General features: G+C 40.2%; 2 protein-coding genes across 4 annotated transcripts in view; both read right to left on the bottom strand.

Moving 5' to 3' along the window:
- Positions 1–5,465: 5,465 nt before the first annotated feature.
- LOC127968190 (E3 ubiquitin-protein ligase DTX3L) lies at positions 5,466–11,253 on the bottom strand. The gene is made up of 3 exons (XM_052569196.1): positions 11,001–11,253; positions 5,875–6,092; positions 5,466–5,734 (listed from the first exon to the last, which is right to left on the bottom strand). The coding sequence occupies exons 1-3, from the start codon at positions 11,181–11,183 to the stop codon at positions 5,665–5,667; spliced, it is 471 nt and encodes a 156-aa protein (XP_052425156.1). The 5' UTR covers positions 11,184–11,253; the 3' UTR covers positions 5,466–5,664.
- Positions 11,254–16,444: 5,191 nt separating this feature from the next.
- LOC127968191 (uncharacterized) overlaps positions 16,445–22,770 on the bottom strand; it is a 49,598-nt gene continuing 43,272 nt past the window's right edge. For 2 of the 3 annotated variants that reach the window (XM_052569198.1, XM_052569197.1), the window contains exons 6-8: positions 22,680–22,736; positions 18,598–18,695; positions 16,445–17,677 (exon numbers count right to left, since the gene is read on the bottom strand). In XM_052569198.1, the coding sequence (XP_052425158.1) occupies positions 17,009–17,677; positions 18,598–18,695; positions 22,680–22,736 (824 nt within the window). In that variant the 3' untranslated portion in view covers positions 16,445–17,008. The other variant, XM_052569199.1, reaches the window with a different exon arrangement.

Consider the following 22,770-nt stretch of genomic DNA (forward strand, 5'->3'; position numbering starts at 1 on the left):
TGCCATAAATAGATTTTAATTAACTTCTATTAACTTAACTAAATTAAATAAACATTTGGTGTAACCACACTATGCATTAAAAATGCTTTTGTCTTAGGTGCAGTTGCACATTGTTTTTCAGATAACTTTACAGGTAGGTTTCTTGAAGCATTTTGGAGACATAGACAGACTCAATCCAGAAGAACTATGGCAAAGTTTGTTTTCCATTTCTTCATGTTATTCCAGACAATTCCAGCAATTTTTGCAGCATGAATGAAGTATTTAAACATTGCTTATGCTTTAAAAAGGCAGAGTTTTTAGATATTTGTATTTGAAATAAGGCAAAAATCTAATCCATAAAAGCAAGTTTTATAGCATGAAAGAATGAGATATTTAAACATTGCTTACACTTTAAAAAAAGAGAAAGGAGACTGAAAAAAACTCTGGCCCTGCATTCGATGTGGAAGGGCTCATACCTATGCCCTAATCTCTTCAAAGGGTTTACCCTCCGGAGTGAGAGCTTCGAAGGGATAAGGGTGTAGGGGACCAAACAACTTTTTTTTTAAATGCCCTTCTGCATCATCATAAACATGTGCCCACACGGAGGCACCGTCTTCATGCAAAGAATCAGTGCAAATGATCATGGGAGGGCAAAGTGTCCATTAGTCCATCATCCTCTATTGGCAGCTAAAATTTAATTTTTAGAGATCTTAATTTATTGCAAGACTGTGATCCTGAACATGATCTCATTTTGGCAGGGTATATTAATTGCACTGTTAATAACGTTGACAAATAATTTGGAACCCCACACAGCTCCAAGAAAGTCATGAATATGTTTTATTGATGAAAATGATTTGGTAGATGTGTGGAGGGAGTTGAATGGTAATGTTAGGCTATATTCATGGACTAAATATAGAATTGCATATTTGATTTTTAATAGTCTTTTGTTGGAAGATTCACATTTTAAAGAGTGTTTGGAGTTTTTTTGGGAAAAAATGGAAAGGTAAAAATGTTTTCAAGTATGCAACCATGTTGGGAAATTGGGAAAAAACAAATACAACAGCTGTGTAAATAATACCATGTTAATGTCACTAGGAGCATAGCCAAAAAAATAATAATAAAACAATTATATTATTGAAATTCAATGGTTTTATTGAAGTAACGGGGGGGGGGGGGGGGGGGGTGCATTTTAATATGTTAAAAGAAAAAATGTCTTGGAAAATCTGTCGGGATATAAAGCATAAGGGGCCTTAATTAGATCTCGTTTCCAGGATTTGTCTGAGATGGATGCTCCTTCTAAGTTTTTTTTTTTTTTTTAGAAAAGATTGGTCCAAGTAGATTTATTCATTGCCTAAAAGATGCTAATGGACGGTAGCTAAGTGAAGCATCGGATATATACGACAGAGAATTGCTGAGTTCTATGAGGAGTAATATAAAAGTGAATATGTGGAAGATAGACAATTGTGTGACAATTTCCTGAGTGATTTACCGCAAGTAGAGGAGGCCGATAAGGTGAAATTAGGAGCACAATTTACTGAGAACAAGTTATATGAGGCTTTGCAAAGTATGGATAACAGAACAGCTCCAGGAATTGATGGCCTCACTGTAGGGTTCTACAAATCTTATTGGTGCATCACAGGTAATCATTTTTTGGAGGTTGTTTGTGATAGCATATTGAAGGAGAAATTACCTTTAAACTGTAGGCATGCAGTGTTAATTTTGTTCCCAAAGAAGGGCGATTTGAAGGAAAAAAGGAGACCAGTATCTCTTATGTGTTGACTTAAAAATATTGTCAAAAGCTTTGGCTAATTGTTTAAAGAAAGTGATGGAGCAAATAATACATAACGATCTGTCATTTTGTGCCTGAAATATTGATAATTGATAAAATTGCTGTAATCAGAGATATGTTTTTGACGTGGTGAAATTGACAGGTCAAAATTTCAGCCTCATTTCATTAGACCTGGAGAAAACCTTCGATCGAGTAGAGCACAAGTACTGTTTTTTAAGAGGTTTGGTTTGCCCTCTGGATTTATTAATTAGGATGCTATATAGTGACATTGAAACTGAAAGTATTGTAAAGGTCAATGGTGGTTTAAGTGCTCCTTTTGGAGTGAACAGAGGGATAAGACAGGGGTGTTCCCTATCGGGGATGTTATATTCTATGGCAATTGAGCCATTTCGCCTCAAATTGAGAAAATATTTAATGGGTGTTGTAACACTGTATGGTAAAAAGAAATTATATTTGTCTGCATATGCAGATGATGTAATGGTGGCTGTTACTAGAAAAGAAGTAAAAGGAATGAAAAGGGTTGTGGAGGGATATGGAAAATTATCAGCAAAGGTAAATTGGAGTAAATGTGCTGCTGTAGAAATGGGTGGGTGGAAGGAGGGAAAACCTTGTTTGCCAGGAGAAGTGGGTTTTTTGAGTGATGAGCAGCATGTTAAAAAAAATGGGAAGGGGTAGTAGAAATTATTGAAGGACAATTAAGATAAGGAAATGGCTACTACAGGCATCGACACTGTGGCATCATCTGGCATCACTTGAACCACCTAGGGTTTTGTTATTAAAAATACAAGCATTAATTGTTGATTTATTCTGGAACAAGTTGTATTGGGTTCCACAATGTTTTAGTGTTTTGAAAGCATGTTTATATATATCAATCAAGGAAGACACCTGTATTGTCATTGTTTTGGCTCCTGAAGGAACCTTTAGTGGGAGGAGCAAGATTGGTAATTGGTGAAAAGACTTCCTCTGGAATAACCCAAGGCTTGATGAATGTGAAAGTGGTCACGCTGGGGCAATTGTTTTTTGTGGATGCAACTTTGACAGAGTTAATGCAATGGCACTATAGTGTCTGGGAATAAGATCAAGGAAGATAAATTGAGTTTTTTGGACAGTGTTAAAATACTCTAACTGAAGAAGAGATGAGGTTAATAATGGGATACAATAATGGTTGTTTAAAGGGGGGTGAAATGCTATTTCATGCATACTGAGTTTTTTACACTGTTAAAGAGTTGGATTCCCATGCTAAACATGGACAAAGTTTCAAAAATTAAGTTGTACGTTTGAAGGAGTATTTTTGTTCCCAAAATACTCCTTCCGGTTTTACACAAGTTTCGGAAAGTTTTTTCGAGTATGGCTCTGTGTGACGTTAGATGGAGCGGAATTTCCTTATATGGGTCCTGAGGCACTTCTGCCGGAAGAGCGCGCTCCCGTATAGCAGAGCACTGAGAGCACAACAGACTTCACTGATCAGAGCGAGAGCGTCGCGAAATGTCACAAAAGAAGTGTGTTTTTGGCTGCGAGGGCAAGACAACCCTGCACAGATTACCAAAAGAGAAACAGCATTAAGGGACCAGTGGATGGAGTTTATTTTTACAGAGCATCAACGGAGTTGTGCAAGTGTTTGTGTTTGTTCCCTGCATTTCGAAGATGCTTGTTTTACAAACAAGGCCCAGTTTGACGACGGATTTGCACATCGTTTATTTCTTAAGGATAATGCAGTCCCAACGAAAAAGGGTCACGATCGTGTGTTGGAACCGCAGGCGGTGAGTAAAACTGCTTCAAATATCTCTGTGTTGTTAACTTAGCTATCAGCGCGTAAGCACATCAAGTAAACAACATGTGATGTTGTCATCAAACTGCACTTTCCACATGTACAGCTTAAAAAAAAAAAGACGACATAAAGTGGAACTTAGTCATTTTCCAAAACCGCTAAGCAAATATATACAGTTTCAGTACATACCACATAGAGTAGCCTTTGCTGATGCTGCTCTTGTTAAATTTCAGCCTCTGGATCTGTGTCACAGCTTCCAAACGCTCTCAAAGCCTACTCGCGCTCGTGATTCTTTAGCTCCGCCCGATTTTTCCGGGAAAAATCGGTACAGACTATCTTTCTCTTATAAATATAATAAAAATAAATACTTTTTGGAGTTATGAAGGATGCAGTACTACTCTATAGGTACTCAAGATTAACAGGATATTGAGTGAAAACGAGCATTTCACCCCACCCCCCCCTTTAACTGATAAAATGACTCCTTTCCAAATATGGATGTTTCAACTGATATTGCAGAAGAAGAGTTTTCTCATCCACTGCTCAATGATATGAGAGCAAAGAGTTTGGAAATATGCTCTGTTGGGTGAAAAAAAATGCATGAGATGAGTGTTAAAGTGTTGAACAAAGATAAGCTCAAGAGTAAGACTGATATTCCTTGCAAATTACATTTTGGTGTTGATGAGAATTGTAAACCAGAATGGAGAGTATTGTATAAACCACCACTGACCAAAATTACAGAAGACTTGCAATATAAAGTCTTACATGGAATTGTTGCTGTGAATCTATTTGTAAGTATTATTAATCACTGTTGAAAGTGCCCTTTCTGTGAAAATAGAAAAAGAAAATTCAATCTATTACAATACAAAAAAAAAAAAAAAACGGTGGAATATTGTTTCTCTAAGACTGAAAGAAGCAAATGAAGTTGATAGTACTACTTTCAGAGATTTAGTTAAGCATCTTTACACCCTCATTAACTAATTTTTAAACTTAAATTCATGTCTTGAATTTAAGTTTAAAAATTAGTTAATGAGGGTGTAAAGATGTATGGAATTATGAAGATGTTTTGCGCAGTGTTCTAAATGAAATTTTTTTTTGTTTTGTTTTTTGCAAGATCTGTTGAATAATACAATTTGGTGGTTTGGGTGGATTTTAATGAAGATGGATTGTATGTTTTGTTGTTAGAAAATTTGTTAAAGTAACTTTAATTTTTTTTACTTTTATTTTTTACATAAATGAGTACAATTAACTTTTTTACCATCCTTCATCTATTTTGTAATGCATAAATAAAAAAAATCTGTTATTTAACCACTTCAATTATTCATTGGATTATAAATTTGTATGCTTTTGTAGTGCAGACGGGGACAGTGCAAACAAAAAAAATAAATAACTGATGCATTATTAAAAAACTTGCCTATTAATATTACTCAATGAACCTGAGCCAACATGGACTAACAATGTACAGCTGGAAACTATAAGTATTACCAATGTTTCCTCAATTACAAATGACAAACATTTAACTTTTCCCCCAATATTCATCTCCTGTAAGTGAAGCCACAATTTGATGTTTGAGTTGTTCGCGTGACTGGGAATACTATTTTCCCAATCTTCTCTTTAAATGAGCTCCATGAGGTTCATGTTGGTTTGATGGCACAGCCTTCCTTCAGAGCTACCTCATGACTTTATGATCTTGATCAGTGATAAAGTGTTCTTCATGTATGCAGGTGTGTCACATGAATACACTATTGGACATACAACAACCACTATGGCATCAGAATTAAGGACTGAATATGAAAAAGCCAAAGAAAAAAATGACTTGTACTTTGTTATATTTCAGCGTTGTAAACATGGATCACGAGCAGAGGGGTTGCATTTTAGGAAGATTTTATGTTTTAGATTTTTGAATTTGTTTAAACCAATGTCACTTTCAAATTTCGAGATTGAAGAGATTTATTTTTTGCTTCACACAGAACAAGAGTTCAATACATCGTTTGTTTTTCAGTAAACTAGTCAAGGGTCTGAATACTTCTGAAAATCACTGTATATAAATTAAGTATAACATAAGAACCAATTAATTTCTTATTTTTAAATATTAGGCTTAGATGTGCATTTGGGAACATAAATCCAATCCTCACTCAATGCCTTTGGCCTTCAACTCATCCTTTACTCTCCTCAGATAGTCAGGGTCTGGATAGCCATAACTGTTGACAGAAAAAAAATTATTAATATATAAGTTCAGATCCACTACATTATTTACATGAAACCCAAATAAAAACATAATGTTTGATTAAAATGCTTTTGTAGGACATGCTGGACAATTAAACTTTAAATGAACTCATACTTTAGAGGCCCGCCATGTGTATTGGTCTTATGATGAATATCATTCCAGGTGACAGCATTCTTTAAACCAGAGGTTGTCGAGGTCCCAACAGTAAAGATCAGTTTCTGATCAAAAGCTCTCTGCAGCAGTGAAAGCACTTCCCGTCCTTCGCGGTTGTCAGGCAAGTATGCATGACGTCTTGCGCCAGGGAAATACTGCCCAGGGTTTGGATGCTTTTTCTAAAAAAAAAAATAAAGAAATTACAAATTATCTTTAAAAAAACTATATGTAAATAAAATATAATATTTATGAAGAAATAAATATTTAAAAAAGTTATAAAAGTTTTCATGGTTTTTCTGCATTGTGTCTAATCGTGCTACAGGTAGGGCCAATTTTCAACAAAATGTCATTTCAACCTGCTCCAACACACTGGCCTGAACCAATTAATCGAGGTGTTCATGATTATTAGAAACCAGGACTTGAAATCTGAAAAATAATTCAATCAGTTCACTCCAAGCGCAATCTATATTTAAACGTTTCTGTTCCTGCGTTCCTCTGATATTACAGTTCCGAAACCGGTTTGGGTGAAAGAAATACTGGTTAATAACGCTATTTTTTTAAAAACAATATTCTTTGCCTATAATTTGCCTAATAATAATAATAATAATAATAATAATAATAATAAAGTACAGTGTTTTCTTTACTCAAAAAGAAAAGGAAAAAATTTAGCTCTAATGTTAGCCAATAACCCGCTGCGCTTAGTCACAGCCAATACAGCATCATCTTTTCTAGATTTTGGCCAAATGTAGGCTACTAAAAAAAAAAAATCTATCAACATTCAAAGATATCAAAGTATGTTTAAGATACTTAAAAATGTTTGCTGCATTGTTTAAAAAAAAAAAAAAAAACCTGTATAAGACGTTGCGGCTCATGTCGCATTTTATTAGCCCCATTACTTTCTTAAATAATGAAGGCTAAAATGCCTGTAGTCTAAAATGTTTACAAATATTATAAACAGTTACCTATTATTTTCTCTGCAAAATAAATCCTCTAAAGTTTAAGCTATAAAAACAAAAACTAAATAATTTAAGGAGAAGCTATCATACCAAAGCTGGTTGGTTACACAGAACACATTATTCAAAGCTGTCAAGCTTTTACAAAATAATTAAAACCGTAAAGCTTTTGCAAAATAAAGAAAACTCGCTTTCCTTTGGAACAGGTCACAATGAACCGTAATTTAGCACATTTTCTTTCGTTTCATTAATCTGTCAATATGATTTAAGCGAAACATATTTAGTGTATATGCCTACATTCCTTTTAGTAGTAGCCCTTTATTGTCCCTAGTCACAAGTACCAGCAAAATTAGCCATCAACCTGTCCATACATGCATACATACAACGAAGGGGTAGACAGGACAGGAATGTAGGAAACAACAACCAGACTATGCTCCTTTGGGAGTAAAGTGTGAGAACAGGAAAAACACCTCAGCAACAAAAGCACATAATCAATACAAACACACGACTTTTCTGTGGAAGGAATTAATCGAGATAATCCAGCGCACTCAAGCAGCTGTCCGCTTTATCAGCCCTACGGCGCTAGTCACAGACTCGCATGTCAGACTGGCAGTAAAAAGCGGCGAAAGCGAGGGATGGGGAGGGGATTACGTATGTGTGTGTATGCATGTACAGTAAGAGTTTGTGTATTTGTAGGCCTGGAGAGTTGCGATTCAATCTAGGTGCCTCAGTCCGCAGATTGTGATAGCGTCACAGCAAGTTGAAATGGAGACAGGTCCTAGACAGAGTCAATAATAAGCAGGTGTCTGTGCAGGGTTTCTGCAGGGTTTAATCAGTCAAATTTAAGACTTTTTAAGACCTTTTTATGACTATTAGGATTTGAATTTATGACCTACAAAAATTACGATAAATAACTTCAGTCATTAAAATTCCTTTCAAAAGTCTTTTTTTATTATTGACTTTTGTTGAAAGTAACAATTTTTATTATTTAAAGGGTTATTCTATTATTTCTTAAGATTAAGAAACTGAAGCCTTCACCTTCTTTTTCTTGAGTATCAAGAACACAGGAACACTTAACAATTGTAACACTGTAAATTAACAATTATTTTATGGCATTACTTTCCAAAATAACAAGTGTTATTGATGTTTGGTCACAGTATTCAACACCCACAGGCCGTAGCTGGGGTCAGCAGGGACCCGGTGAAGGTTGTACCAGTGGGCCCTGTTTGAAATTGTTTAATTTGTGTGTTCGTTCATTTTTATTTATTTTTGCTATTTACAAATTTTACAAAAAAAAAAAAAATTATAAACCTTGAACATTTCTCACATTACAGTTTATTTGCTATTGCTTTTAAAATGGTTATAAAATATGATAAGAATTTAGAGTTAAACTCTGTCAGAACAAATTAGTCTTGATAATGTCATAACTTTGATAGAAATGTAGGTAATGGATTACAATCAACCAAAACTAGAGACAACTGTTATTATGACAATATTTACACAACTATCAATACTTTGTTGACCAATTACCAAGCAATGCTTCATTTTCTTCAGACTGTGGTGTGAAAAGGTTGCATTAGCAATTCAGAAAAAAACACAATCAATGCATGGTGCTTTATAAGGTGCTGAATAATTTTTGTTCCCAATTTTATATATACAGGTAGATAGATAGATAAAACGTTTATATCTATTTCACTAGTAGTTCACTGTATGAAGATTCTTTGGGTATAATATGTCACAGTTTGCTTATACTAACTTACATAAATGTATTAGTGTCCTATACCTACTAGTAAAATATGTATATCAAAAATTATATCTGGAGTCTGGAAAATTTTTGGTTTGACTGTGCATAAATTCTTGTTAAAACTACAAAGTAATGCAGTCAAGAGCAGTGAGTGATTTTTCTTTCATTTTCTTGGATTAACATTACAGCAGTTAGTAGCTAAATTATGCGCTTTAAGAGACGATGAACGCATCTCATTCCTCAACGGTTTACTTTCACTTAAGAAATAACTGACAAATAACTGAAAAAAAAAAAAAATTCGGGCATACTTTCCAAATCGGGTATTTTGACATAGTTTGTATGCATTTGTCGGCACAAGAGCAAAAAGAAGCAAATTCGGTGTAAGTTACAAGCGTTTTGAGACATCTTTCTCTGCGCGAGTCCTGAACACCAGAACACCCCGGTACTGAATTGGGGTCTTTCAAATCCTTTTGTTTGTTCAAAACTGCGATTAGTATTTGTTCGTTCATGTGAAGGAGGGACTCTCTCTCTCCGCACCGAACACAGAGCGCACGAGACCCGCTACTCAGTTCAGCTTTTCCGCGTCTTGTGTTTAGATGCTTGATACAAATTGTTAGCTACGGGCTTGAGCCAGCTACTAAACGCACCGTCTTTGAGCCATAGATCGTTAAAGGTACATTTTCCCATTGTGATAGCCAAGATGATTTCAATTAATCTAAGCAGTGACTCAGTATGATACAGTATGTCCTTCTGACAAGTCCGTATGCTGCCGCATGGATCTTGTAGTTCTGGAATGCTGTGATATCAGTGTGATACCACCCAGATTCCTCATACAGAACTACAACAGGCGAAACAAATGAATGCCGTTGCGAGCGCATTTTGATGGAAGAACAAATTAATGGACTAGCATATCAATTTAAGACGTGGCTAAATGTTTTTTATGACCTTGTATGGAAAATCCGGACGTTTTTATGACTTTTTATGGCCTTAAATTCTGTTAAATTTATGACTTTTTATGGCCCCGCGGATACCCTGCTATGGAAGAGGGGGAGGAACTGCAGTGCTCCTCCGGGAGAGATGTTATTCCAACTGGCCAAGGCCAGTGTTGGTAGAGGGAGCCGAAAGACGACAAGATTCCAATTGTTTGGTCTTGGAGCAAGTAGCTACATTCCAATTTCACGGTCACTCTCTTTGTCCATTCTGGTCTCCAAATCCCTTAATTTTCTCTAATTCCCTTTCCAAAGCTGTGAGCTTCTTCGTGATGTTATCCATATTGCGGTTAATAGTCTCAGTGCTGACCGCAATTTTTCGATAACCCAGGGCAAAGCCTAGTCCAATCAGCAGAAGACCTGTTATCATGGTTCCGAATAGGTAGATATCTTAAATGTTTTATGGTATTTATTATTTTTACCTTTTGTATTATATACATTTTAATTGCTTTGTATGTTCTGAGTCTTTTGTACAGCACTTTGGAAACTTTGAGTTTGTAAAATGTGCTATAGAAATAAAGTGGATTGGACTGAATTTCCTCCATGGAAAGAGCCGCCAGACTGGACCCACCACCTCTCCCACACGTCCATTGTGTAGCCAGCTGCAAACGTTCCGGCAGGGCAGTCAAGGTTCCCCTGAACCCAAGCTTCTCATCGAGAAGATGGTGTCAATAGCATTGAGAGACCAGTTGATCAAATCCATGATTTTCAGTTTTGGAGAGCAGTGAGAGCACAATAGACGAAAGAGCAAGCAGGGAAGGCAAGAGGAGGAGAGGGAGAGAAATGTGTCCACCTCGGTTTAGAGCCAAGAAGTTGTTTTTCGGTTTTCTCCATTCACAGAAGCGCTTCAGGTGCGTGTGTTCTGTTGAATTAATCTCACACTATCCTTAGATAAACTCTAAGATTGGTGCATTGACATTGAGAGTTGCCTATGATGAGTTCACAGCTTAGCGGACATTTCACTCGTTGGCTTCAGCGTCACATTTGCATATGCTGTACTACTGGAATTAATGATTGGTCGACAGCAAATATCAAATATTAAATGGAACAATAAAATAACGTTATTAACCGGTTAATGGCCATTTCAAATTCGATTCTGTTTGGAACTATAAAATTTGATTTAGTTTTGGTTAAAATTTTGTTCGTTTCCGGTTTTCGTTTTCATTCCTTGAACCGGTTCAGAGCCCTGATAGAAACTAATGCTGAACACCTTGATTAATTGGTTCAAGTATGTTTTTAAGTAACCATTCTAGGAACATGACTGGACACTGCTCTACAGAATAGTTGGTGTTATAAAGCTAATAATAGTTGTTATATTATAATAATATATAAATAATAATAATAATAATAATAACAACAATAATCTCAAGTATATCACAATTGACTTTTTCATTTTCTTACCATTTGAATGCCGCTGGGAATGTCGTAGTGTATTTCAATTGTACCACAATCTGGGTATCCAGGGAGACTCAATCTGTTCTTCATTACTTTCATTGTTCCATCCGGTTGGTTCCCCTCCATTTTCCCAAAGAATTCCTTACACACAGGACAGATGGGTCCCAGACTCTCCACTGACATACTCATTCATTCCCGACAGAATTCATGCCCACATTTCAGTTTTTTGTTGTCAGTGAAGCTGTCCATACTGTAACGACAGGTAAAAGAGGAGGAAGCAATTGCAGGCAATCAGATGATGTTTATTAGAAAGAGAGTCCAGAATGTTGGCAATGGCAAGGAAGGTCTACGGTGGCGTGAGAAGAGCTGGCTGGTGAAGTCGTTGGTGCAGGTGAAGGTGGTCAATGGTTGAAACCAGGAACAGACCGGAACACTGACACGAGGACGACAACACGAACCCAATCCAGCACTCGAACACGGAAGACGGAAATCCAACTAGGACACGGAGACATGAGAGAGGATCTGACAACAGAGAGAGAGCGAGGTGAGTATAAGTAGCTGAGGTGTGATGAGGATCAGCTGGAGCGAGACAATCAACACCCAGGTGATGACAATCAACTAAACGAGCACATGGAGACAACGTAAGTACAAAAACAAACACAAAACATGACACGGAGGAAACACTGGATTTCCTACCGTGACAGTACCCTCTCCCCTAGGACGTCACCTGACGTTCCCAGCCTGCTTTACCTGTAGATTGTAATCATCTATAAGGTGGTGATCCAATATGTCCCGAGCAGGAACCCAGCTTCTCTCCTCCGGACCGTAACCTTCCCAATCCACCAAGTACTGAAAACCGCGTCCCCTCCGTCTAGAGTCCAGAATACGATTAACCGAATAGGTGGTTTCCCCATTAACGAGACGAGGCGGGGGGGGAACCGGGGCAGGCGGATTAAGACGGGAAGAAATCACCGATTTAATTTTGGACACATGGAACACGGGATGAATCCTCCTGTACGCCGGAGGAAGGCTAAGACGCACGGTTACCGGATTAATAATCTTGGTAATAGAAAACGGGCCAATAAATTTGGGAGCAAGTTTGTTAGAAACGGAACGCATAGGAATATTCTGGGTAGAAAGCCACACTCTTTGACCGACGACGTAACGGGGAGGCTTCGACCGGTGGCGATCGGCCTTAGCCTTGGTGCGCGACCTAGCCTGGAGCAGAGCTCTGCGAGCTCTGGTCCAGGTGCGGTGACACCTCTGGACTAGTGCGTGTGCGGAGGGGACCGAAACCTCGGATTCCGTACTGACAAAATTAGGTGGTTGGTACCCTAAACTACACTTAAATGGAGACATGCCCGTAGATGACACTGGCAAAGAATTGTGTGCGTACTCCACAACTGAGAGTTGCTGACACCAGGACGAAGGATTATTGGAAGCCAAACATCGCAAAACCCTCTCGACATCCTGATTGGCTCGCTCGGTTTGACCATTGCTCTGGGGATGGAACCCGGAAGAAAGACTAACAGTCGCTCCTAACAATTTACAAAATTCTCGCCAAAATTTGGACACAAATTGGGGACAGGGCCATGTATACGGAAGACGTGGTCAATGACAGCTACCGCTGTTTCCTTGGCTGAAGGTAATTTGGGCAAGGGAATAAAATGAGTCGCCTTCGAGAACCGGTCCACTACGGTTAAAATCACCGTATTGCCTTTAGAGGGCGGGAGGGCGGTAATAAAATCTAGCGAAATGTGGGACCAGGGTCTCGAAGGGACAGACAGCGGTAAGAGTAACCCATCTGGAGGTCGATTGGAAGTCTTACCAATAGCGCAAACTGAACAAGCCAAGACGAAATCGTGGACGTCACGAGCCATACCAGGCCACCAAAATCGTTGCTTGACTAGAAATCTAGTTCTACTAACCCCTGGGTGACAAGCAACACTGGAACAATGACCCCACTGGAGAACGTCTGACCGTAACCCCTCCGGCACAAACAATCGGTTCGGTGGGCAACGAGCCGGGGGCGTTACCCCTTCTAAGGCAGTCAACACCTTCGATTCGACCTCCCATCTGAGCGCGGAGATAATGATGGTCCCCGGTAAAATGGGCTCGGGAGTAGCAGTACGATCGGAACGCTCAAAAAGACGGGATAAAGCATCGGGTTTGATGTTTTTGGAACCCGGCCGGTAAGAAAGTGTAAAATCGAAACGACCGAAAAACAATGCCCACCGAGCCTGCCTGGAGTTAAGTCTTTTGGCGGTTCTAATATATTCGAGATTCTTATGGTCCGTCCATACAATGAAAGGTACACCCGACCCCTCAAGCCAGTGACGCCATTCTTCCAGTGCAAGTTTGACTGCCAACAACTCTCGATTGCCAATGTCATAATTAACTTCTGCAGGAGATAAACGGTGAGAATAATACGCGCATGGATGCACCTTTCCGTCTGAGGATGCGCGTTGGGATAACACTGCTCCTACCCCCACCTCTGACGCGTCGACCTCCACTATGAATTGACGTGAGCGATCAGGGGTGACGAGAATGGGAGCTGAAACAAAGCAGCTTTTCAGTTTGGCAAACGCAGCCTCAGCTGCGTCTGACCACCTGAACGTCAAACTAGGGGAGGTCAAGGCGGTCAGAGGAGCGGCTAGTTGGCTGAAATTGCGAATGAAACGCCGGTAAAAATTGGCGAACCCCAGAAATCTCTGCAGGGCCTTGCGAGACTCTGGGGATGGCCAATTTACCACAGCCTTAACCTTCTCAGGATCCATGCGAACACCCTCAGTCGAAATGATGTGTCCTAGAAAAGAAACAGACTGTGCATGAAAAACGCATTTCTCCGCCTTGACAAACAATCCATTCTCTAGCAACCGCAGAAGCACTCGTCGTACGTGTTGCACGTGTTCCTGGAGAGACGAAGAAAAAATCAATATGTCATCCAGGTAAACATATATGAACAGATCGACCATGTCTCGCAACACGTCATTAACGAGTGCTTGGAAGACTGCCGGCGAGTTCGTTAGCCCGAACGGCATCACGCAGTACTCAAAATGGCCTCTAGGGGTGTTAAAGGCAGTCTTCCACTCATCCCCCTCCCTGATGCGGACCAAATGATAAGCATTACGTAAGTCCAATTTAGTGAAAACGGACGCTCCCTGCAACCTCTCAAAAGCTGAAGACATAAGCGGCAAAGGATAGGTATTCTTTACCGTTATGTTGTTCAGCCCTCGGTAGTCAATGCAAGGTCGCAAGGATCCGTCCTTCTTTCCCACAAAAAAGAACCCCGCCCCCGCTGGAGAAGAGGAAGGGCGGATAAACCCCGTTGCTAGAGAACTGGATATATATTTCTCCATGGCCGCCGTCTCTGGAATAGACAAAGAATATAACTTGCCCTTAGGCGGAGAAGTACCTGGCAATAACTCTATCGCACAGTCATAGGGACGATGAGGAGGAAGAGAATCAGCACGAGACTTACTGAACACCTCCTTCAGGTCGTGGTACTCCGCGGGCACGCTAGCCAAATCCACTGCTTCCCCCTGAAACACAGACTCAGAAACATTAACACCAGCAGACAAAAGACAAGACAAATGACATTCCTCGCTCCAGCTAATCACAGATCCGAGGCGCCAATTGATCCTGGGGTTGTGTTTCTGGAGCCAGGTGTGACCGAGAACAATGGGGGATTGAGGTGAGTCCGTGATGTAAAATGAAATCTCCTCCGTATGGTTGCCAGACGTGATGAGGGAAACAGGTAAAGTGGTCTGTGTGATGACTGGCAGTTTGTGTCCGTTGAGTGCAAAAGGTGCAATGGGGTGTTTGAGGGAGATGAGAGGAATGTTGAGTTTAGTGGCAAACTTAAAGTCCATGAAACTACCCTCGGCCCCAGAATCCAACAAAGCGTGATGATCGAGTGCGTGGGTGGACCACCGTAGACTCACCGGAAGGAGTGTCGATGTAGATGAGGTCTTCCTGGCAGAGATCCCACCCGATAGTAGCCTCAGTTTTACTATCGGGCTTGGTCTTCTTACCGGACAGCGCTGGATGTGATGTTCTTGGCTGCCGCAGTATAAACATAGTCCCAGGGATCTCCGCCTGATCCTCTCCTCCCGGGAGAGCCGAGCTCGCCCCACCTGCATGGGTTCAAGATCTCCCGGTGGGCTGACCGCAACCTCTGAGCGCTGACACTGAGCCTCCGGTCTGTTCGCGAGAACTGCTCTCCCCCTCCGTCTGGCGGCTTGATCGAGTCGGTTGTCAACTCTGATGGTGAGGTCAATCAGGCTATTGAGAGAAGTGGGGAGCTCGACGGCGCGGATCTCCTGTTGGATGCGGTCAGCCAACCCATGCAGGAAGTGATCCCACTGCGCCTCTTCGTTCCACTTACACTCCGCCGCCAGGGTGCGGAACTCAATCGAGTAATCGGATACGGACCTGTCCTCCTGACGTAGGTCCGTGAGAAGTCTAGCCGCTTCCCTCCCGGCGACGGAGCGGTCGAAGACCCGTCTCATCTCCTCCGAAAGGGCGTGGAACGAGGCACAGCAGCTGTCTTGGTTTTCCCACACCGCCGTCCCCCAGAGGGCAGCCCTTCCCGTCAGTAGTGACAAGACGAATGCCACCTTCATTTCCTCGGTGTAGAACGTGCGGGGCTGCAGGGCGAAGTGCAGAGAACAATGAGATAGAAATGATCGACAAAACTCTGGCTCACCCGCATATTTCTCAGGGATGGGGAGGCGTGGTTCGGGCTGGGAAATCCCCCCGGAGACGATCGGCGGTGTGGGTGGCGTGGGAGGCGCAGCGGGTGGCGGTTGTTGTTGGTGTTGAGTCTGGAGAGCGAGCTCGGACACCTTCGTCACCATTGCTTGGAAGGCTCGACCCATCTCATCTATCGCCTTGTCTTGGCGATCCATACGACCCACGGCTCTCTGCAGAAATTCCTCCAGATGAGATGGGGAGCGATCGCCTGCTGCTTCCATGATGGTCAGATCCTACTGTAACGACAGGTAAAAGAGGAGGAAGCAATTGCAGGCAATCAGATGATGTTTATTAGAAAGAGAGTCCAGAATGTTGGCAATGGCAAGGAAGGTCTACGGTGGCGTGAGAAGAGCTGGCTGGTGAAGTCGTTGGTGCAGGTGAAGGTGGTCAATGGTTGAAACCAGGAACAGACCGGAACACTGACACGAGGACGACAACACGAACCCAATCCAGCACTCGAACACGGAAGACGGAAATCCAACTAGGACACGGAGACATGAGAGAGGATCTGACAACAGAGAGAGAGCGAGGTGAGTATAAGTAGCTGAGGTGTGATGAGGATCAGCTGGAGCGAGACAATCAACACCCAGGTGATGACAATCAACTAAACGAGCACATGGAGACAACGTAAGTACAAAAACAAACACAAAACATGACACGGAGGAAACACTGGATTTCCTACCGTGACACATACAAATAGTACACATCTCCTCTTCAGCATGAGCACCTTTACTCTCATGTTTAGCATTTATTTCTGATTCTTTATTGAAACGACTCTCTGTTTGATCTCGCCCTCTAGAATTCACGTCTTCATCTCCAGCTGCTCCATCCACTGCTCCTGGGCCATATTCAGGCGTCCGATTCCACCTGATTCCTCTTGCATGAGGAATGTCACCCGAGTATCCAATAAGTTTCTTCATCTTTTCATCAAACACATGCTTCTGAAGTTTCTTCTCAATATCAGCAATGGCGGGACCAAGATGTTCTGGCAGTCCAACAAGCTTCCAGGGACTGAATTCATTTGCAGCAACAACACAGTAATTCTGCTGCTGAAGTTTCTCTACTATTGGGGCCACAGCAGTTTGATCTGTAGGTTTTGGGAGTTCACAGCTGACAGCGGCCGAGGCTAGTTTCTGGTAGAGATGTGTTAAAGCTCTGAGGGCATGACTTTCAAGATTAATATGCTGATCTCCTTTGGATCGCGCATGAACCTTAAAGACATTTTTCTGCAGTTTTTCTCCATGAAATAACACTCCGTACTATGTTTCAAGCTGTAATAATTGTTCCTTATAGGAAAGTTTAATCAGATCCCAATGTACCTTATCCATCTCAAGTTGAGTCGGAAAGTCTTTTGTGTCCATGACCAATGAAGATCTGCTTTGTGGACAAATGTTATCTACATCCAATTCATTTGATTTGTTTTTAAATTGGTTTTCTAATCTTGTTGTCTCTCTTTCAATGATGTCTGTAAATTGCTTCGGTCCAAAGAACCGGCAGTCACTGGCAGACATGGTGAACAACATCTTTGTCTTCTCTGACTGGATGTAATGACGGGCCTCCTTTACAGCATATGAATCGATGTCATTATGATTAATGACAGCTTCGCTAAAACTCTCCACACATTCAGATACAAGTTTCTGAAAGTCCTCCGAGGCTTTGGAGACAGAATCACTGCTTGATCTCTGGGTGGATTTGAATGACACCGACACTTCTGCATGCATAGAGACTCCATGTTTTTTCTCAATTAGCTCCAGCTCCTTTCTGTAAGCATGATGCAGATACCAGAACTGATGCAGGGGAACAGTGAGTCCAGATGAGGTCTCTGGATGTTTTTCAGCAGTCTTAGTCTCACTGGGAACTATAATAGATGCAGCAGCTTCTGCACCATTATTTGTGTCATCTGAGGTCACAGGTTGAGTGCAGTTTACCTAAAAACACATGATGGGGTTTTATTTAAGGATTTAATACCCCACAGTGAACTTTACAATGAATACATAAAAAATTCCCTGATCAAACATGCCTGAACAAGATAATCAAGGCCTTCAGAATTACAAGAATTACTAGCTACAGACAAGTGAGTTTAATCAGGGTCAGAGCTAAACTCTGCCGGAGAGTGAAATCTGAGCGTAGTGATGGAAGATCAATCATTTTACTGATTCTTTCATTCAATATCACATAGCAAACTTTTTAGCAGCATTTTTATTCAAATCATTTCATTGAGTGTTGTTAAATGTTATATTTTCAACAGCCTAATTCAACCCTTCCACCTACTTCATCTTGATCATATTCCAAACAAGGAAATCATTATAATACAGCCAAAGATAATTTATGAGGGACATAAATAATTCCTTTACCTCCTGAGTCCTTTGAAGGATCTGTTCATTTGTGTCTGTCATGTGGCAAATGAACAGACTTGCCCAGCACTGATGTAGGCTACATCTACACAAAAAGTGTATATATATTCTTCTTCAAAATGTGGTGCACCACAATCCATCACAAAAACACTGTTTGAGACCACCCCCTTCTTACTTCACAAACATTTAACCCATTTCATCAACATAATGGACGGGGCTTTTCCTCTACAGTTCATAGGTTTCTTTTTATGGCGTGTTCTTGCAGCGTAAGTAATGAGAGTAATGTAGCCAATCACAGACATATCTATTGATTTCTTGACTGCAGTGGCCAATCAGAGGTGTCTAGTTTATTCCGAATCCACTCACCACTCAAAATTCCAGAATCTGACCTAGTCCTAGTGTGGACTCATTTGCATATTCAATATATTCAAGGAAAAAGTGTAGAGCTCGAGCTCTCTCTCAGCAATCAAAATCTAATAAAATACATATTATACCTTTGATGTTGAAATCCTGTTCTTGCCCGGCTCGGAGGAGTTTTGTGATACGGTCACAGAATGGGTTTCATCCAGACAAATCAGTACAGCCACGTCCTCATTTTCAATTCAATTCAATTCAATTCAATTCAAGTTTATTTGTATAGCGCTTTTTACAAAACAAATCGTTACAAAGCAACTTTACAGAAAATTATGTTTCTACAATATTTAGTAGTAGCTAGTAGTTTGTGCACATTTGACAGGATTTTAGAAAAACTAAAAAAAAATAATAATAATAATACAAGACGTAGTCAGCTAGACGATGAACTATCAATATTATTAATTAAGTTATTATATGATTAAGTCACACATTTAGGAATAATTGTTAGTTCTGTTTGTTGATTCAGGGTTAGCATCATCTGAGGTCCTCTGAGGGTCAGCATCATCTCTTCTCAGGTGTTCTGGATCCAGACTGGAGCTTGTGTAAATCCTAGTTACCACGGGATGTGAATCCCGTGGCAAAACATAGAAACAAAATACAGACATCATTAGCATAGCTGCTGATCCAACAAAGTAAAATTAGTTTAACCCAAGCTAATGAATAAAAATGCACCTTTGATCAGATGCAACTACACTCACAATTAAAAAGATACATTATTCGAATGCTTGGCGAAAGAGATGTGTTTTTAATCTAGATTTAAACAAAGAGAGTGTGTCTGAACCCCGAACATTATCAGGAAGGCTATTCCAGAGTTTGGGAGCCAAATGTGAGAAGGCTCTACCTCCTTTAGTGGACTTTGCTATCCTAGGAACTACCAAAAGTCCAGCGTTTTGTGACCTTAGGGTGCGTGATGGGTTGTAACGTGGTAGAAGGCTAGTTAGGTACGCTGGAGCTAAACCATTTAGGGCCTTATAGGTAAGTAATGATAATTTGTAACTGATGCGGAACTTAATAGGTAGCCAGTGCAGAGACTGTAAAATTGGGGTAATATGATCATATTTTCTTGACCTCGTAAGGACTCTAGCTGCTGCATTTTGGACTACTTGTAGCTTGTTTATTGACGAAGCAGGACAACCACCTAGAAGTGCATTACAATAGTCCAGTCTAGAGGTCATGAATGCATGAACTAGCTTTTCTGCATCAGAAACAGATAACATGTTTCGTAGCTTGGCAATGTTTCTAAGATGGAAGAATGCAGTTTTTGTAACATTGGAAATATGATTTTCAAAAGACAAATTGCTGTCTAATATAACACCCAGATTTCTGACTGTAGAGGAAGTAACAGTACATCCGTCTAGTTGCAGATTGTAATCTACAAGATTCTGTGTAGTGTTTTTTGGTCCAATAATTAATATCTCCGTCTTATCCGAATTTAATTGGAGAAAATTATTTGTCATCCAATCTTTTACATTTTTAACACACTCTGTTAGCTTAGATAATTGGGAAGTTTCATCTGGTCTCGTTGATATATATAGCTGAGTATCATCAGCATAACAGTGGAAGCTAATTCCGTATTTTCTAATAATATTACCAAGGGGCAACATGTATATTGAAAATAGAAGGGGACCTAGGACGGATCCTTGTGGCACTCCATATTTTACTGATGATAAATGAGATGACTCCCCATTTAAGTACACAAAATGGTAGCGATCGGACAGGTAGGATCTAAACCATCTTAGAGCCTGCCCTTGAATACCTGTATAGTTTTGTAATCGATCTATGAGTATGTCATGATCTATGGTGTCGAACGCAGCACTAAGATCAAGTAAGACTAGAAATGAGATGCAGCCTTGGTCTGACGCAAGGAGCAGGTCATTTGTAATTTTAACAAGTGCAGTTTCTGTGCTATGGTGGGGCCTAAAACCTGACTGAAATTCTTCATACAGATCATTTTTATGCAGGAAGGTGCTCAATTGAGCAGACACAACTTTTTCTAAAATTTTAGACATAAATGGAAGATTTGAAATAGGCCTATAATTTGCCAGTACACTAGGATCTAGTTTTGGTTTCTTAATAAGAGGCTTGATAACCGCCAGCTTGAATGGTTTTGGGACGTGTCCTAAAGATAACGACGAGTTAATGATATTGAGAAGCGGTTCTTCGGCTACAGGTAACAGCTCTTTCAGTAATTTAGTGGGTACAGGATCTAATAAACATGTTGTTGGTTTAGATACAGTGATAAGTTTATTTAGCTCCTCCTGTCCTATGGTTGTAAAGCACTGCAGTTTATGTTTGGGTGCGATGGATGAAACTGAAGTGTTAGATGCTGTAGAATCTACATTCGCTATTGTATTTCTAATGTTATCTATTTTATCAGTGAAGAAATTCATAAAGTCATTACTATTTAACGTTGGTGGAATATTTGAATCAGGTGGCGTCTGGTAATTTGTTAACTTAGCCACTGTGCTAAATAAAAACCTTGGATTGTTTTGGTTATTTTCTATGAGTTTGTGTATATGCTCTGCCCTAGCAGTTTTTAGAGCCTGTCTATAGCTGGACATACTGTTTTTCCATGCAATTCTAAAAACTTCTAAGTTAGTTTTTCTCCATTTGCGTTCAAGACTACGAGTTACTTTCTTGAGAGAGTGAGTATTACTGTTATACCATGGTACAGTACGTTTTTCTCTAACTTTTTTCAATTTGATTGGGGCAACAGCTTCTAATGTATTAGAGAAAATAGTGCCCATGTTGTCAGTAATTTTGTCTAATTCATGTGTATTTTTGGGTACAAATAGCAGTTGAGATAGATCAGGCAGGTTATTTGCGAATCTGTCTTTGGTGGCTGGAACAATAGTTCTGCCCAGACGGTATCGCTGCGACATATAGTTAATATCAGTTATACGCAGCATGCACGATACGAGGAAATGGTCTGTAATATCATCACTTTGAGGTACAAGATCTATAGCAGTAAGATCGATGCCATGCGATATAATTAAATCTAGTGTATGATTAAAACGATGAGTGGGCCCGGTGACATTTTGCTTGACTCCAAAGGAGTTTATTAGGTCAGTAAACGCAAGTCCTAATGTATCGTTTGTATTATCAACGTGAATATTAAAATCTCCCATGATTAGCGCCTTATCAACTGTAACTAGAAGGTCTGAGAGGAAATCTGCAAATTCTTTTAGGAATTCTGTATACGGCCCTGGTGGTCTATACACAGTAGCCAGAGCAAGAGATACATTAGATTTCTTTTGGATGTCTGACAGAGTAACATTTAGCATTAGTATTTCAAAAGAGTTAAACCTGTATCCTGTTTTCTGGGTAACATTGAGAATATCACTATATATTGTTGCAACACCCCCGCCACGACCAGTCTGACGGGGCTCATGTTTATAACAGTAGTTTGGTGGAGTAGACTCACTTAGACCAAAATAATCATTTGGTTTTAGCCAGGTTTCAGTCAAGCAGAGTAAATCAAAACTATTATCTGTGATCATTTCATTTACAATAACTGCTTTTGGTGTGAGTGATCTAATATTTATGAGCCCAAACTTTAAAAATTGTTTTTGTTCATTTACTTTACATTTTTCTGGTTTAATTACGATAAGATTTTTTCTAGATCCTACATTATATTTATATTTATATTTTGACCTCACTATTCGGGGAACAGACACAGTCTTAATAGGTTTTACAGCACAAGTACTTTTATCATTTAAGCGGGTGGAACAAAACTCATCATAATGGTTATTTGAGAATTGACTTACTAGTCACATGGAGCGAAGTGTCCTGGAGATGTTGTCAGAGAGAAGCTCCGCTCCGACTCGACTGGGGTGTAATCCATCAGCGCGAAACAGCCTAGGACGCTCCCAGAAAAGATTCCAGTTATTAACAAATAGCAGTTTCTGTTCTTTACACCATGACAACAACCATTCATTTAAAGCAAAAAGTCTACTGAACCTTTCGTGTCCTCGTCGATACGTGGGCAGTGGTCCTGACACGACGATCGTCGCCGCGGGCGTCGTGCTGCGAACCGTCTCGATCAGGCTCCTGAAGTCCCTCTTCAGCGTCTCCGTCTGCCGCAGCGTGGTGTCGTTAACCCCGGCGTGAAGCACGACCGCTCTCGGGCTCTCGTCGTCCTTCAGGATCGCGGGTATCTGCGCATTTTCAGTTTTAATGTTCAAAGATAAAGCCATGTGTTTTTTTAAAGCTTCTAGAGCTATAAAGAGAAATATAAATATATATATTTTTAA

This window comes from Carassius gibelio, chromosome B11 (genome assembly GCF_023724105.1).
Source record: "Carassius gibelio isolate Cgi1373 ecotype wild population from Czech Republic chromosome B11, carGib1.2-hapl.c, whole genome shotgun sequence".
In the NCBI taxonomy this organism is placed as follows: Eukaryota; Metazoa; Chordata; class Actinopteri; order Cypriniformes; family Cyprinidae; genus Carassius; species Carassius gibelio.

Coding starts and splice junctions, on each gene's coding strand:
- LOC127968190 (XM_052569196.1), bottom strand. CDS start 11,183: ATGAGTATGTCAGTGGAGAGTCTGGGACCCATCTGTCCTGTGTGTAAG. Junction 6,093..11,000: donor TTCCCAGCGGCATTCAAATG/GTAAGAAAATGA, acceptor TTTTTTTTTTAG/AAAAAGCATCCAAACCCTGG. Junction 5,735..5,874: donor ACACATGGCGGGCCTCTAAA/GTATGAGTTCAT, acceptor TTCTGTCAACAG/TTATGGCTATCCAGACCCTG.